The 18,784-nt window shown below is 40.1% G+C and overlaps 1 protein-coding gene across 3 annotated transcripts in view; it reads right to left on the reverse strand.

The window, feature by feature from the left end:
* The window catches only part of LOC128258023 (ankyrin repeat domain-containing protein SOWAHC), a 37,314-nt gene extending 18,994 nt beyond the window's left edge, over nt 1-18,320 (reverse strand). For 2 of the 3 annotated variants that reach the window (XM_052989422.1, XM_052989423.1), the window contains exons 1-3: nt 18,086-18,319; nt 17,338-17,993; nt 10,153-10,293 (exon numbers count right to left, since the gene is read on the reverse strand). In XM_052989422.1, the coding sequence (XP_052845382.1) occupies nt 10,153-10,293; nt 17,338-17,993; nt 18,086-18,212 (924 nt within the window). In that variant the 5' untranslated portion in view covers nt 18,213-18,319. Of the gene's footprint in view, nt 1-10,152; nt 10,294-17,337; nt 17,994-18,085 lie in introns of all 3 variants that reach the window. The other variant, XM_052989420.1, reaches the window with a different exon arrangement.
* Between the last annotated feature and the right edge of the window lie 464 nt (nt 18,321-18,784).

Genomic DNA, 18,784 nt, shown 5'->3' on the forward strand with positions numbered 1-18,784 from the left:
GCTAAGTTTGTAACTCTATCTTTGATATTAATATTGAATAATATATTAATAATGAATTCGTTTAAAAACATTTAAATAAAATCCAAATTAAGACACTTAAAATTATGCTGCAGAATCTCATATTTCGCCATTGTTAATTTTGAGTTAAGAAAGTTCATGGATTTAAATTTTAGAATAATTTCTGAAGATTTATCCTTTTATAATTCCATGTTATTCCGAAATGGTTACAATGGTTTTCAAAAGACAGACTATTTAATATACCAATGCTTATTCCCAATACTTGTGTTAATTGATGAACGCTTATTTTTAACAACCATTTGCCGGTCGAAGTTCTTGGCATAGTTGGCCGAGAGCATTGCCTTTTTGATTTTATTTATATTTTTTGGCTTTTTGGGCAGCGTAACCTTTTTCTGTTTGACAAGCAATTGCACTCAGCCCAAAAATGTACCACAGCCTTTATTCGCAGAGGTTTCTCCTTGGAGGAGATGATTTCTCAGTCTGCGCGATCGCGACCCGCTGCATGTCTTTTTTTAAGACCCCAACTCCAAGTTCGGTCTGAGCCTAAAGTCCCAAAGTCCCGATGTTCAGCTCCAGTCGCAGTGTCCTCATCATCAGCTCCATCTGCATTCGTCCCGTTCGCACAAAGTTTAGTTTCGTAATTTATGATGTCGCTATCGCAGCATCAGTCCAGGGATTTTAGGTAACGTGCGAACCCCAAGAAGATGAAACCGAGGAGGAGGTGATGGTGGAGGACCATGCAACAGCAATCCCAATCCCACAGGGCGCAGGCAAAACTATTATCAGAAGTTTTATGTAAATTTTTAAGCATGTTGCCTGCTGCCTGCCATTCTAACATTGGAAATCTTGGGTCGGCAGCAACTGCCACAAGTTGCGAAATGTAATCTTTTGTCATCATGTTTGACAGGAACGGTTGTCGTCCTACGCATCCAGCACACCTGCCTTGGTTCCCTCATTAATTATGCACAAGTCCCTGTTCAAATCAGCACCCTTTTGGGTGTGGGCCCAGGCATAAGCGCTATTTCAATTGTTGCAAACTATTTTATAATTGTGTTGGAAAGGATTCGTTGGAAGACAGAAACACTAACCCTATAAATAGGCCACACTATAACTTCATCATAACAAATACAAATTTATAATTGTATTAGGACCCAATAATTCTTATACTTTGGAACAAAAATGTATTTGACATTATCTTTTGGATTGAGTACCCCATAGATGGCTTAAAATACATTTACAAACTATATTTAGCTTCAATTAAAAACACAATCTTTTTTATTTCAGTCCATTAAAATCAAACTTAAGTACGATACAAATTCGCAATTAATTACAATCCAGTTTTAGTGGCCCTTAAACAGTTCCTGCCTATTACGACGTGAGAAATATAACTTTATTTAACGATCCCCTTAATAATTACCAATAATTTGTACTCTTTCAATTCATTTGACGCGTTCCAGCCTAGCGAATTAATTACTTTTTGGCCACAGTCGGAGGAATAGGCCTCAAGTAGCCCAGGTGGTGGTGGTGGTACTGGTGGTGCTTGTGGTGGTGGACCCTTCATCTGCGAAAACGGGCCGTTGAAAGGATAGGGGCAATAAATAATTGTTTATTTTTTATCTCCCAGAAGTAAAAAATAAACAAACAAGCAAAACCAATATGGGCGGACCGATGGGCGGTCAGCGATTTCTGTACTGGGTTTACACTACACGGCGAATGGCGAACGGCAAACGGAAAACGAAGAGTGCGGAGTCAATTTGAAAAATCGATTAAATTCGAATAAATGTTGGGCGAATGGGCTTAGTCGGATTTAAAAACTCATAACAACCAGGCAACACCTCCTTTTGTGTGAGGTGTATACGGAACAATGTGTGGGGTAACCAGGTCTTCCCGGCCGCCGGCGATTGTCGGGATCTGGGCAGGAGCACTGCGGTATTATTCATATTTATTTTAAACAATTTATGAGCCGGTGAGCCCTCTGCGCATCGCTGGCATACGTATTGACAAATTTGCAGGGCTCTCTGCTGCTGACAGGCATCCGAATTGCGACTGCGACTGGGAATGGGCCAAGTTAAGCATCGAACATGGGGATCGCCATTCACATTCACCATTCACATTCGCCATTCGGGAATCGGAATCCAGAAATCGGTAGCTGGCGCTAGTACATGGAACGGTGGCACTGCCTGCGACAGGAACACGGATTCTCCCAAGGCGAAAGCTAATCAATATACATACGTTCGCAGGGCTGGGATCGGCGTTGATTGCTTTGCCGTTGCTCACACACTCGCCGATATTAATGCACTCGAGAAAAAAATCAATACTGAATTCTAGTTGAAAGGGAAATCAAAACATAGTGCTTTCATTATTTTACATTTCTATTTATACTCATACTAAAACCCATTATGTTAATCTTTTTATGTATGAATTATCAGAATAGAGTTTATCGAAATGTTATAATACATCGAGGTTATAAATTTATTGTTCCTAGAAAGGGATTAAGCAACATACTTTAAAAAGAGTTAAACTTTCTAAGTGGAAAATTTAGATGTTAATATAAAAGTGTATATTCTGTAACCAGTTTTGTGGTTTAATTATTTAAAATAATTTAAAACTCGTTACATTTTTAGTATCAACGATTTGAATATAAATCCATGAATAAATATTCATTTCCACCCATTCATAATTTACAAGATCATTTTAATAATATGAGTGGATTAAGAAACTAAGACACAAAAATGTCAAAATCTTGATTCAAATTAATTTCCGACTGCTTAGGTATGTATATATATAAAATGACTCCAACGACATACTTGAGTTATTTTTCGAGTGTAGAGATAATCGCACACACGCTATTCCGCCGGTTCATGCCATTAAACGTGACAAGTTGCATGTCCAAATAAAGCAGCAATGACCTCCATCAAACCGATATCGCAGATCGACTCCGGGGCCATCAAAATGGGGCGTAATAATCAAAAGGATCGTGTTTAATAAAATGCAAAGCGTTCGCGATCGCCTTGCCTTGCCTTGCCTTCCCGGGCGATTGTAATCAGTTCGGATTGCCAAAAGGAACAATGGTCAGTCGGAAGCCAGTCAATCAGGTATCAGGAATCGGGGATAAAGAATCAAGAATCAAGAATCGAGAATCAGGAATCCATCTTCGTCAGCCAGGCGAGGCGATTGTCTGCCGGACTTCTTGGTGGTTAACATGGCGCCTGAGTTTGTCGTTTTGGGAATTGTCAGCGGATCATCAGTCGGGATGATCGTCAATGACTTTGACGCTCTCCACTTCTTTGTCTGCCACATCCATTGTTCTCTTCAGTTCAGTTCAGTTCAGTTTATTTTATTTTGTTTTTTTTTTTTTTACCCTGGCGACGGCGGTGACTGCGGCAAATGGATGTCCATGGTCGGCCCATGAAATGTCAATCAAGTCATAGAAATCGCATTGCTGATTGACTATGCGAAAGTAGGTGCTCCTCTTGGAGAATCCCAGTCCCAATCCGAGGACCAAGTCGAACTTGGGTCCACTCCAAAACAATTCAATTGAGGCAGCAAATAAATCACGTAGAACGGACTCAATGATCGTGGACCAAAGCTTTGTTTTTTTGTTTTTAGTTTTATTTGTATTTTTTCGCTTCGGTTTTTCTTTTTTTATTTCGATCTTCAGGCCTGTGACAGATCTCTGGTGGGTTCTGTGGCAGGAAAAAAAATGCGCACGGTCCTGGTTCGAGGTTCTGTTTTATTTGTTTTGTTTTTTTTTTTTTTTTTTTGCTTTTTTGTTGGTGCTTTTCTGTGTGCTTTTCGTTTGGGGTTTTCGTAGTAGTTATCTGGGAAGTTTTTCGAATGTCGCTAATTTGACGACTGCACGATTGCATCAAGTCGCCGGCGAGCACAGGACGTCTTCAGTCTGGACGAACTCCCGCCGATGCATTTACAGATAAGCTCAATTTCGTTTTTGCTGACACTTTACCGGCGGGCCGAACGGAGCATTGCCGGGATTCACGTTTTCGAGACATGTCGCCGATTTCGGATGGCACAAAAATAAAAATTCCAGTCCCCAGTCACGGAGCTAAACACGCTAAAGTCTCTCTTAGCCCGAATCTCCTTAATGGTCATAACCGTTTTCTCGATGGGTTTGAACTATAAACGATATTGGTCATAACTGCCCATATATCTTTAATGGCAAGATCACTGCTTACATTCAATTAAGGTTTTTGGTTCGTTGGAGGGTATGTGCTATTCGGCTTGGCTCAAATCCCAAATTACCAACGCAGCCTCCAGTAATTGTGAATGACAATAATTGTGGAGACAATCGGCAGTTCGGACCCGTGTAGAGGTGATTTTGGCCACATTCTGCCCAGGAGACATCCGTTGGAACGTGCAAGATGTTGGCGCCAACAGCGCCACCCAATAATGCCAGCGAGATAATAATAAAGACGAATTCCAGAGACTGAATGGTCCGAGTGTAATCGCCACTTGGAATGGGATGGCAGCTAAAGACCATTTACGAGTGGACAGTTACACATGTGCTCAGTGGCACTTTTTCGACTTTTAACATAATTTTTTCTATTGTTTTGGTCATTTTATGAAAAAATAAATGGCTAAACAATGGTTAAGTATACTTGACAATTCTTTGATCAATAAATTAGTTTATTGTGATATATATAAGTGAAAAAAACATTTTATAAAATGAGTATGGTTTTATTTGTCAAAGATGCATGCCAATTTCAATAGTTTCTTTTAAGAAGGCAGTTTTTCAAATGGTTTGCAACAACTAAATTTACGGCCATACCTTATTTAAAAGCAAAATAGACAATCCCTGCAATCTAATCTGAAAGCAAAAAGGAACTAATCCCCGCCAACTAGCAGTGAAAGCTCATGACCCAAATCAGCGTGCGACTTCAAAGACGATTTACGACAACGACAATTAAATGGGTTTTTATGCCCGAGTGTATCACCTCCGAGTGATGGCCGGATGACACGACTGCCACTGCCCTTTCCCAGAAGGGAAATCCTTTCGCATGTCAACTGACAATATTTCCACCATTCGCCGGCTACACTGGGTGAACTCTAAACTGCAGAATAACTAAATATAAAGCCGCCGTTCAGGGAAATATTTTGATGACATTTATGCGTTCACGTCCACTGGCGGCAGCGACGACACAGAGCTCTAATTAAATTTAATAGCTGCGCAGCGACATAAAATTGAGCCACCAACGTGGCAGACGTCGTAAACACATTTGATTTGATTTCTGGAAAGGCTTCACTCATTTGACAGCCGCAGAGCCGTTTTCGCCGGTGTTTGCTGCTCGGATTGTTGATTGAATTGTCACCTCAATTTAATGGCACTCATGGAAAGTATCTTTCACACAGACCGCCGTTTGGTTTGATGTTCTCCGTCCAAAGGGGAATCATATGCCATTTCTTGGCCAGGGCGCCACCAACGCCGCTGACATACTATACATAGGCACTACTTTATTATTGGAGTGCAGTTTTGAGTGCGCCGCAGGGACTGTCAAAGGTGTCAGACGTTTTATTGCCTTTGCGGACGACCTGTTGAAAAGTTCATGGTCACGATGCGAGCAGAGTTCCCAGACGGACTTTGAAGATTGTCCTTAGATCTTGGGCGTTTAATGGCACCTTATGCGATTTGCACTGGTATTATTTAATTAAAAGATGACATAAATGTGAAGAATAAAAATAAAAATTGTCTATTAAAAATGAGTGCAGTAAAACTCTCTATGATCTTCTTTTGATAAAAGCGAATATCAGACGATTTACTTAAGTAATTTTTTAATTCAAAATAATGTTTTGGAATCTAAATAAATTTAGGCCTGGCTTTGAAACGTATTCTTAATTAAATGGATTAAGTTAATACGAACCAATCACATTTAAATTCCTTGGAGTTTCAAATCAACTGTTACATAGATTAAATAAAAAAACAAAATACAGCATTTTATAATCAATTCATAAGTCAACTGATTCTGGTAGTCATTACAAATCTATGAGTTTAGATTACTGAAGTTAGTTGCTCCCGAATGCTTTACAAATAGTGAAATGTTAGAAAGAGTTATTTTTATTGAGAAAAGTTATCGTTTTTATATATTTTTTATTTTAGTAGGTACTCAAAATTCCTGTATGTGTTTTAATAGCCAAACACATTATTGCGGAACACAGTCTGAAATGTGCTCGTACTCAAATATGGGCTTGTCCAGCCGCTTGAGGTTGTTTGTATCCCAAGTTTAATTAAATTTCTGGCATACGACATCAGCAATCAAGCACTGGCAACATGGCACCGGCATGGGCATCGGCATCGGCATCGGTATGGGCATGGGTATCGGCATTGGCACCGTCACCATTGCCGCCGCACCATGGGTTAGATGCACAGTCATGGACATGACTCTGTGTAAACGGACATGCACATTTGAATTCGGTTAAATAGTCCACCTGGGCATGCCATCCAAAAGGCCACATCCACAGCCAATCCAGAGTGCCTAATGTTTTCGGTTTTGGAATGGCATGGGTTGATGGAATGCCCTTGTCCGGGCATAAAAGCCACATATAGGTGGATGTATCAGTATGTGCATATATTCAAAACGCCAGTCGCTGCTAATATGTAGTAGCGGCTTATAAAATGTTACAAGTTTTGTATTAATTAAAAACTTCGGCTCGTCCGTACTTTTACCGAGTTATATATATGTATATATATATTTTTTTTTGTTCCCCGCCGCAGCAGCTCCTTTGCCATTCAGGTGTTCCTGTGTGCCAGTGTGTGCCAGGGTGTGTGTGTCTGTGTGTGTGGGTTAGACTTTCCCCATTTTGAGCGCGGGTTTGTCTATTGTTTCCAGTCCGTCCGATTTTGGTCGGGCGTTGGGACCGCCCCAAATAGACAAGCATGCACCGTTTTGCAATTTAAGCTTGTCGACGTTGTTGCGCTGGTGCCGTGTTGTTGCCGGTGTGCTCTTGGTGTTGCTGGCGGGTTTACCTCCTCCAGTCAGTTCAGTTCCCTTCCCTTCCCTTCCCTGCCCTTCATCCGGCCAACCGTGCATCCACTCCGTCCATCCATCCATCAACGTGTTTGACCTAGCCGGCAATTCGGTTTGACATGCGGGTAAATTGAATTTTCCTTGTTTCGCATTTGTTTCGACTTGTTTCTTTTTTGATTTTGGCCCGTTGTACGAATTACTTATTCAAATTAAAAATATTTTTTTTTTCACCCTACCGCCGCCGATGACTGGGGAATATTTATTTGGAGTTTCTCCACAATTCTGGCCCGTTTATTTACATACGCGTACATATGTAAATGGTCGGCATGTGAGTCCGGACATTGTACATTATCCTGTTAGCATACAAGTGTAACTGAATCTATCTGCATAACTTTGGGGCTCCGGGCAGATTTCACTTAGAATATATTCCAGTTGGTTTAAAATACTTTTTTGGAAACAAGAGTTAGAAAGTAGAATATGATTTCAAAAATGTTCAGGTTTTTATTATAAACTCTTATGTTAACTTTTTTAAGTTCTCATTTGACATTAATTTTTCGGAGACATAAATTTTACTAACTATAGGAGTTGTAATTTCCTTAATTTGCACAATTAGAAGTTTTAAATCTTACAAGATATAGCATTTTTAAAATACTTTTAATTCATTAGTAGTCTTTTTTTTGTCTTTGTTTTTTTCTAGATTTGTAGTTGAATTGTGTTTTCACAAGCGTTTATAAAACAGATCCGTGGATCTTGGACGCATATCATATCTTATTTTACAACATCACCTAAAAATCATCAACATTCCCAGTTATATAATTGCCACATTAGTTCATTTAATGCATCATTAGAAACTAATTGCACTAAATTGTCTAATGATTAACTGCGAGTGAACATTTTAATGCTCATAAGATAAATACAGTTTTTTCGGCCATTCACATCTGCAAACGAGCAAAAGACAGATTTTGTATTCGGTGGCCCCCGAAGGAACTTGAGGCATTAGGTTAAGTGGCAATCGCGGTCTGATTTATGGCTATTTCCGTCTCGTTGCGATTTCAGTGATTCAAGGAATTGGAAGCGCCGCAAATGAGCTGCCAGTTGGCAGTTGCTCATCCAATGGCCTCCGGGGTGCTGGTGCTGTGGTGCTGGCTCATTAATTGATTGCACTTATGGCCCTCAAGATTTGCAAGCGCATTCGTACATGTACGCGTATGCAGAGTGCGGAATTCATTATTTCCGGGAACAGTGCATTTGTACGGCAATTAGTCCGCTCGCGAACATAATATACCACGCCTTCGCCGCAGACCCGGGCCCTGGGGCCCATGTTCCTCTGCGGACGGCATAAATCATCTTGCAACGGGGCCGACGCCCCAGTATCAGAGTTTTGGATATATGGCATATATGGGACATAAATACCCGGGGCCGTACAAAACTCCGAAAACGCTGTCTAATTGAGAGGCACCACAGCGAAGGCAACGGCAACGGCCACGGCAACCGCCAGCAAATCTGGCGGATCGTATTGAGTTCTCACACTGAGCCCGCACGAATCCCAGTCCCAATCTCGAGATGTCGCGAGCGGAGCCATTTTTCCATGTCTCATTTGCGGCGACCCCTCGAGAATTGGGACTCGCTCTTTCCCCAATTTGAGTGGGGTCACACGCATGTCATAAATAAATGTAAAAAACTGGTCTAGGGGTGATGGACCAGGGAATACCCAATCCTTAAGTTACAGATATTTAAATCAACAGTTACAAGAATGGGTTACTTTATCTAATTACGATAATGCACATTAAAAGTTATAATTGAATGTTAATTAATTAAGTAGACCGACGTCGTAGGAAATTCCAGCCCATTTGAATCTGAATTTTTCTAGTCTTAATATACCCCAAACTAAATCTATAAATATTCTAGTAATAAGAAGTTTAGCTCTTGTTTTTTTATTATTTATGATCCTTTAATACAAAATTTCTCCAACGCAATAAGTCACGTAAAATGCATTCAGACATTGTGTCAAAATATTTTTGATTAGCATCAATTAACAATTCCTAAAATAAGTCTAGAAAATAATTTTTAAAACACCTCTTTTGGGGTGAAGATTTTTAAAATGCGAATAAATCAAAGTTGCCTGAGCCAAGAATGACTATATTAAATCATTTAGGTGTTGAAGTTGATTTTATAAAAAAGAAAATCCAAAGAATATGAATAGTAAAAAACTAATAATACTATATTGCTTTGTAAAAGGAAAAGTTTTAGAAATTATATTAAACAGGAAAATTCATATTTAGCGCAATGTGCTTAACGAAAATAATTATTGCAACATTTTTTAGTTACAAAAAGGTAGATAAAACTAATACAAAGTTTAATTACATAGAAAATATTTCATGAAAAATGGAATGGCAACCAAAAAACAACAGACAAGATAAATTAAGTCAAGTATTGAAATATACAATCCTTTGACACATAAACTTTAATTCTTAATTTAGCAACTTTGAACTGTTTATTAAGCAAATCGAGTAGCCAAATACTTAATGCCCGTTACTTTTATTCTTAAAGTCTTTTGATTCCAAATTACGCAAATATGATGGAGTTCACAATTGTGCAGTAGCAAATGTTTGTGGAAACAAGCAGTGCGAAAAAATGGAAATTGCATGTATTGTGTCTGTCGCTTCGAGACACTCCTCTCCCTCTCTCCCACTCATACCGATTCTGTTCGAGATCAGTCGTCAGTGGTTGCCCAATGGCAGTCCATATATCTACGTCTATATCTATATATATCTTTATATATAAATATATATGTCTATGGCCGACTCGTCGTCCGGCCTATGTCGGACGGAGTCGCGCTCACGCCCACTTCTTAACATGCGCTACAAGTGCTAAAAATGCTGAAAACATATTTCACAATTAATTGTCGCCTCGGCTGGCGTTGTTGCTTTTCGTTCGCTATGCGACAAACGCCCCCCGTGCCACGCCCCGTTTGGCCAGTCCCCCGGTTGTCGTTATTATATTTTCCTCGCATTTTTAAGTGTTGTTCGACATGGCAAAAACAACGCGTTGCTGCTTAATTTGTCGTAATTAATGCTTATGAATAGTTTGTACTTGTCGCATTTGTTAGAGGAGCGTGGGTGGAAAGTGGCTGGCAAATCAAAGAGTGGCTTACCTGTAGCTTAACCAGTTCCGGGTACTCGCTGGCCATCTTGGCCAGCTCCTGGTAATTAGCCTTGGCCATCGAGACGATCCACTCTTTCGCCTTGGGATGCGCCAGCGTAACCTCGGGCGAATCCTTCTCCTCGATTAATTGCTGAAAGCATAAGAGGAGCGCCCGGAGGGGGCATAAATTAATTATGCATGTTTCTGCCACTTTGTCTACGACTTGGCGGGGGCGGGAAACAGAAAGAGAAACAAAAAAAAACCTAAACCAAAACCAAAACGAAAAACATCAGCACGAAGCGGGAATAAAACATAGAAAGCCCATTGAGAGCATTAACGCCAACACAGTTGTCGCCTCCCGGAATATACGATTCTAATTTACCCACTCGCACACGGGTAACATTGCCCCACAATCCCTGTGTGTGGCATCCGATGGATGTGCATATGGATATGGTTATGGAACGAACGGGGTTGGGGTGCACTTTCAAAAATATCTAGTATTTCGTAATTAGATCAAGCACGAACAGGACTTTAATTGGGACTAGAAAGATATGGCTACCGAAAATATAAATTCAGTACAAGCACTAACTTAAATATTTAAAATAGTGTCAGCTAAAGGAATAAAGTTTATAGTGAACAAACCAATACTTTTGAGCAGCCAGATAAGCTTTGATTGTATTTACTCAAATATCTTTTATTTGCAAGGAGTTAATAAAACAAATAAATAGTCTTGCAGCTTAAGATTAGCTTATAATGTTCAAAACTTACGACCGAAGCATTCGTCAGTACTTAGTTTTTGCGGAAAACCACTGCTTATGTTGAAATTAATACAAATATGTTAAAAGCTTGTAAAGGAATATAATTTCAAATTTCCAAGTTTTAAAAAGCCTAGAAAAATTTACAATTAATTAAACAATTTTTATAATACAATAATATTATTTAATAAAAAAAAATTGTATTTTCAGACTTTGAATTAGATTTGAAAGCCAGATTAAGAATTATATATAAAACTATTACACGTGCTTTTAAAAAAGAATCTGTTTGTTATTTATAATAATTTACATAGCAATATTGCATATAAGCAATCTTTTTTCTAGTAGTTCAACATCCATTCAGTGTTTTTCCGAGTGTTAAATTGGGATGCTCATAAGATTGGGGATGGGGATGGAATTGGGATGTGTGTGTTGTTGCGAGGGTGCAGACACGGGCGCAAAAGCTGGATGGTAATTATCCTCACGCATTCGACGGCGCCATCGCCATGTTCCTCCACTAATTATGAAGGTAATAATTTTTATTTATTAGGCGCGTGCTTAAGGCAGAAAGTGCGATGGGTTTTTCTTTTGCTCTCGAGGATCTCCCGCTAAAAGAAAGTAGCTGTGCGTAGCGTTGCGTTGTTTTTTTGGTTCGGTGATTTACAGAGTTTTTTAGCCTAAGAGGCGGGGCGGACACACACCCGCAAACTCGGCTGCTGATAATGAGCCCTCTAATGATTGAAGGGATGGGTATGGGTATGGGTATGTGGATGGGGATGGGGTTTCCGCGGGGCAGGGGTTTCCCAAACACATGTGCCCGCGACAATAAGAACAGCAGTCGACATGTGTGCCTCATATTTACGAGCGCACAACACATTTTCGGCAACTAATTATCCATTCGCGTAATGTTCGCGGGCCAAACAAGCTGTGGAATCCTCGGAATCCCCGGCCTTAGCTTCACCTGAACAACAACATCACCCACTCTAGGCCTTTTATTATCCAAGCCTAACATTACATAGCTAATAAATACGACGACATTTGAATGCCGCATTTAGCCGCAGGATGTGCAGAACGCGTGCCAGGACCTCATCCTCATGCTCTCTTCTATTTACACGCCACTTGACTCCTGGAGAGCTCACGTTTTTCCAATTACAGCCACGGGCGGGTGGCAAACGCACATTCTGTCCAATTTCCCAGGTAAAAGGGGCAGTCGCCATTTGCAAATGCCGAGCATTTTGGGCAACGAGCATTATGGGCATTCTAGAAGTCGAACCGGGGACTTGGAATCGGATTCGGATTTTGAATCGGGCATTCGAGCGAGCGAGGCAAAAGGCGTAACACAGGGACAGAAACAGCAGCAGAACATCACAAAACAGTGAAAACATTGAGACGCAGGGCCCCTGGCAAAGTGGCCATGTCAATGCTAAACAAAAGAGCCCAACCCAAAACCCAACCGAATCGAACTGAAATGAACCGCCCACTACACATCCCAAAATAAGTATCACAAAATTACCCTTAACTTGAATCAATCAATAGTTGCATAGCAGTTAACAAAAAAAAAAAAAATTTAATTTGAAGATATAAATTTTAAATATAAACATATTTAGCTGCACACCTTAGTTTTTGCATTAAGTTAGCAATTTTGTGTGACCCTCTTAGTTTTTAACTTAAGCAAAATAGTCAAAATGTTGTCTTAGTAAGTTAAAACTATTTCAAAGGCTGTAAAATTATCCTTAAACTTTACTTGTTTAGGATAATATTTCTGAACTCTATACCTAACACACTCTGCAGTATATTCTTCACACTTTGAGTTTTAAAAACTAACTCTTTTTCAGGAGCAATTTTTTTGAGAGGACTTAATTGCCTACATATCTGCGCTGGTTTCTTTTTCAAATGGTTACCTTTTAGTACTAATGATGTACATTTTTTTGCAACTGTAGCCACTCACCCTGAAGGCTCCCCCATTTCGATGGTATGTTGCTTTTTTATGGCTTTGGCTCAACCAACAGGGAGAAGACAACAAACAAAAAAAAAAAAATAAGAAAAAAAAGGCAAACCAAGAGCAACTCGGACTGGAACTCTGACTCGAACTCCAACTTGGAATCCGGACAGGGATGTCACGGGGGTTGAGCACCGGTTGCCCTTGTCTATCGCAAACCAAGCCCACCACTCATCCTCCCCAATCGCTTGTTTGTTGGCCAGTTTTCTTATGTCCCGTGTCCCTTTATGCCCCATATTATATCACACAGCTGGCCGTTGTCCTTTTGCTAGGATGTGGCACTCGCACTGGTCATGGGTCCTGGGCCATGGGATACTGGGATCGGGGGATATGGGAACTGGGATCGGGAATCGGGGTCTGGGCCATGTCCCTTCAGTGTTTACGTTGGCCCGGCGAGTCTTACCTTTGGACCGATGCCACAAAATGGTCGTGTTTGCCATTTCCAAGGTCCGGGGATTCGACTCCGTCCGTTTTTGTCAAACGGGGGATGTGTGTGTGTGCGCGCACTGTGGACTCCTGTTTGTCCGACGAACGGGTGGAAATTGTTGCTGTTGTAAATTTAACCGCTTCGGGACACAGTCCGTTGTTGTTTAACAGCAATAACAACTTTTGGTTTGTTTCCTTACATTTTTAATTGGGTCCTTTGTGGCTGGCATGGCCGTGATGAGAATAGCTTTGCCTAACTAATTTCTATTGCTGCTTATTGGCTATGTTAACATGTTTCACCAACTTGTTTTATGCAAAGGGTTTCGCCACGGGTTCGTTTGGTCCGTCCCTGCCACGCCCCTCATTCCCAGGATGCCCGTACCCGCCCCCTCCCCGTCTCCGACCCCATTTCGATGTGGGACGGATGGCAGTTTTATATGCATTAAGGGACACGAGAGGTGCCTCCTATTTTAATAAGAATATATGCGGTCTGTTTGATGCTGCATTTCACTTTTGGGCAGGGATTTGCTTTAAAGGAAAAAGGAAAATGTTATACCAGGGGGTTTAAATTAGAGTCACAGAACATCAACGAAACTTTGTTTTGGTTTTTGTTTGCCAGCTGAAACTGGAAAAGGAATTTAATTTAATGGTCTTAAATAAATATATATTAACCTAAATATGCTCCATTTTAATTTACGATTTTAAATAATAAATTTGACTCATTTCAGTTTTGATTAAACTTTCAACCTGAAAATAGTTTTGAATATATACACTTTAAGCTTGAACCCATCATTTTTGTTTTTTCCCGATAACCTTCCAAATTTCATTAATCAAAAATGGGTAAAAACTCAAGTTATTATACTTCTATCAATATTAGTTACTGAAATAAAAAAAAAAAAACATTTTAAATCCGCTTGTTGTTTTGGTTCGTAAATTAATCAACCCTTTTCCGTCGCACAACGGTGCTGAGTGAGCGTACAAAATGCAAAATCATCGGGCTAATTAAAAACGATCGAAACGAATTTAATTGATCAGCTAGACGAGACTCCAGATCCCACAGTTACAGTTGCGACGCCAAAATTTCACGGTTCGTCATGATGGATCTACTCCACTTGCTCCCCAGTTCTTTGGTCACGCCAGGAAAAATCCCATGAATTAGAATCCCTCCTCGAAATTCCTATGAACATGATGCGCCACTTTCTTTTCGATTTGCGATGATTAGTTATTTCTTTTGATGAACCAAAAACGAGCATCCATCAAACCTATCCCAATATTGTTTACAACTGAATTTTAATAATTGCGTGAAGACGGTTGGCGCCATCCGAAATGATGGTGAGCCTTGTTAGCGAATCAATTTGTTAACAAGCTGTAACCGCTTACAACGATACGGATACTTTCTTTATCCTCAATGGTCTAAGTAACAGCTATCAACTCGATCAGTATCAAGTGGATAATAACCCTTCTTTTTACTGTATTCATGTTGCAGACAAATTAATAATGACTTGTGAAAAAGGGCGATGAGCTTATGCAAACTAATTCACGTGAATTCATTCATTTAAATTAGCTAATCAATCTTTCTATGTAGCATGCAACGTATTCATTAAATTCTTCTCCTTTAAAAAAATTTTCCTATTATAGAATTTAATCACAAAATGTAAGCCTAGAAATGTTAGCTACTAAAAAGCAATTCGGTTATCTTTATCTAAAACGGTCTCCACTTAAAAAGTAATGTTTAATACAAGAGGAGTAAAACTAATTTACCATCCCTCTCAACAATCATATTCCACGCTGCTTCACGAGGCTAGTAAAAAATCCCCCATTGCTTTCAGTTAGTTTAGACTTAATTTCTGTATTTTTAATTTCTATACTCAAAAATGGGATGTGTAAGTCCGGAAACATGAAATACGTGAGAAAATCAAAGTTGCGGCAGTGATGCTTTGAAACGGATCCAATATAAGGACGAGTTTGATTTTTCCATGTCCGAATGTCTGTACAAATAGGCACTTAAGTTCGCTTCCCGATGTTTTAGTGGGATTTTATAGCATCTGACGTGCCGTTGACAATCTCAGTTTGACGTACATCCACTGCTGCGGAGCATCTTCCTCTAAACATGATGCAAAGGGATGGGACCATCCGTCTCGCAGACAGATTCGGATGATTTATGCACTGGGGATATTCGTTTTCAACTCTAAATTGCGTGATTGACAGGCCTAAGTGGATGACAGTTGTTTGACAATTCGGCCCAATTGCACTACTATAGCTTGTAACATTAACTAAGAAACGATTTTTCCGTAACGCTTGACAAATTCCACTGCCACATGCTCCCGAGATTGATATTTCTAAATTAGAATCTTGAAATGGACACGCTACAAATTATATAAGTATGTGCAGACAGTTGGATGGATTTTCTTGAAGTGTTGAAGTTGTCTTTTGCTATATACTTTAGTAGGCCTTGTATTTTGGTATAGAAACTTTGTATTCTTCACACTAAAACTATTTTTGAAAAATGTTCAAACAAAATGTTTAAATGGCTAACAAAATAATTTAAGTCTTATAAAAAAATCAATGTAGTACAAAATAATGATTTTATTTTCCTAAATCCTTTCTTTTTGAATTTTTTCTGAGTGCCAGCCTGGCATGCATGCATTTATTGGCCGGCAAATTTCCCACGTAACTCATTCTTTGCTTGTCCCCCATGTGTACGTACACATAATAGGCTTTTGGGGTATCAAAAAAAATATAAAAATAAGAGCAAACAGGGCAGAAAAACAGCTTGCAGAGCAAACGCCTGGCCAAAGTGCCGGCGAGAAGTGTCGTCATGGCCAGTTGATGGCACAAAGTTACTAAACACATCGGACGCGGGAATCGAATTCGGAATCGGAGTACATGTGTCCGCATGTAAGTACACATGTCGGGCATCAGCTCTCCAGTTCTCCAGCTCTCGAATGCGCCGCGACAAAACCGGGACAGAGAGAAACGGACAGAAAAGCGAACGGAACGATGCAGGCGCATGTAGTTTTATGAGACTTACATTTATATTGTCCACTAATAAAATTAATGGATTTATTCAATTCTGGCTGTGCTGGTGGCAATTCGTGACAAGGCTCTGGGAACTGACAGATAGTTGGGTGACCGGCTAGCTTAGTTCGAGCCAAGCAGGCAGGCAGGCAGGCACTCACCAGCAGTTCCACTTGAGGTGGCCCAAAGCCTGGGACAGCCACTGATGCATTGACAATAATTGCTCGGGGTTTCAAGGGCCCTTAGATCTAATCTGACCCTGATTTGTAGCGGAATAACAGCAAGTACTTTTATGCCATTCAGTCATAGGCAGTGTTGGCATAGGTACTACTTTTTTAATCCAAATGCACAATACTAAGAAATATTTATAAATAAGTATGAGAAAAATCTTTCTCAGGTGCGTTTAAAAAATGTACGAAACTATCTTGGCAGTTTAAAATCCAATCGGTAAATTATAAATTTCGTTATTCGAAAGTGAAAATTAAAAACATATTTTTATACTTATTTTTAGAAGAAAAAATGATCGGTACCAGCAAACAGTAAAAACATCTGTTTTAACACTTTGTTTTACTGTTCTTTGTTAATAAACATGTATTAGGTTTGATATCAAATTTGTATGAATTTGCGAGAACAAAGGCCAACAAAAATCTTTGGCTAAAATAAAAGGTATACCTAGTTTACTTTGTCATTAATAAGAATAAAGAGCTAGTTATGTGGAGGTTCATTTTTAGCTATTTCCTCCATCACTGAAAAGTTCAGATGAACATATTCTTAACTGTGATAATTAATCACAACTAAAGCCATGCAAAAAACGTCGCATATTTGGATTGTCTTCGAGCGAATCTTCCCACTGACACACAGGAAATGAAACAAATTGTGGCACCGCTGGGAGGAAAGGGCTCTCTAAAGTCACCCGCACCCGCACCCGCACCGCACTCCAACCAAAACCCTCGCCCGCATGATGGGTAATGCCCCTTTTAACCGGTTTTTAGTCACTCACCTTCTCTGGCTTCTTCTTGGCTGGCGGCGATATGATTTTAGCCTCTTCTTCGGATGCCATCCGGTTGAACTTGCGCGTGGCCTCCTTCACGCTGATGGGATTCTCGGCCGCATCGCCAACGGCAATGGGTTTTGAATCGTCTTCGCCGGACTTCTCCGGCTTTTCGTTGGGGTTGGAGTCCGTGGAAGCCTCCGAGGAGAAGGAAAAGCGGGGTATGTTCTCCTTGTTGTCGGTCACATCGATGGAGTTCGATCGGGAGGGTTTCTTCTCCGGATCCTCTGACTTGACCGACGGTTGCTTCTCCAGACGGGCGGGTTCGATGCGCTTTATGGCAGCTGCGAATTCATCCACGCATTCCTGGTAGTTCTCCTGGTGCTCCTTGCTAATCGAGACTGCTCCTCCGGGCGGGGAGGTGACCATGGGAGGGGGCTTGTAAGGCGGTGGCTGCCTCATGGGGGAGTCAAAGTTCAGGGATCCCCCGCCCGGACTCGAGGGCTCCGGATTACTGGATGCGGCGGACACCGCGCGCTCCACAACTTCCTCTGTGGGACATTCGTTCACATATTTCTTGCGCAGTATTAGAAACTTCTGATTGTTCTCGTTTTTTATCGTGGAGAGCAGCGTAACATAGGTTTTGAAACGCTTGCGAGCCTCATCTGGAATTATTGATAAAAACATGTATTTCGCAATACCATTTTCAAGACTTTTCTGCGATTCAACAGGTCCAAAAAACAAACAAATGACTCACTTTGCGACTGCGGGTGCGTGAGGAATTTTTTGAAGTGCTTCACCAACGCGTGATTTGTCACCTTGCACTCGTTGGCCAACATGTAATTCCGGATCTCCGCAATGGATAACTCCTTCGGCAGCTCCATTGTATTTAAAAATTCACTTTAAAACACTTTTAAACGCGACAAATAAAAAAACACAACAAACAAAAACATTCGACCAGGGCACTGGGCGTACAGCGATTTTGTTGCATCCCTGGCGCCTTGCGGAAAAAAGCTCGCTGATTTAGCTGGCTGACTAAACTCTGCATGGCATGAAACCCCCCAACTGGCATTTTTTATTCATAACTTAATGAAACTGGTTTTCTATCCAATATTTAATAAAAAGATAATTTAAAAAGAAAAACTTTATATAACATTAAAAATATTTATGAGCATGAAAACGTAAAAACAAAGAAGAGTTCAGTGTTGCTCGTGATTGGATTTATAGATTTTAAAACTACTTAAACAATTTTATTTTTTTAACATGTTATAATAAAAATTGTAAGGTAAGGTGTGGTCTCTTAAAGAACAAAAATTACCTTAAAAAGATGATTTATCCGTAAAAAGAAAAAATTTAATTAACACATGTAAAAGTGGTTCAGAGTAAAGTTTAGGAAAATAAGTCTGACAAATTCTATATTAATTTTTGGTTTCTTCTGCTTTACCTTATTACCTAT

The sequence above is a fragment of the Drosophila gunungcola genome, assembly GCF_025200985.1.
Source record: "Drosophila gunungcola strain Sukarami chromosome 3L unlocalized genomic scaffold, Dgunungcola_SK_2 000002F, whole genome shotgun sequence".
NCBI lineage: Eukaryota > Metazoa > Arthropoda > Insecta > Diptera > Drosophilidae > Drosophila > Drosophila gunungcola.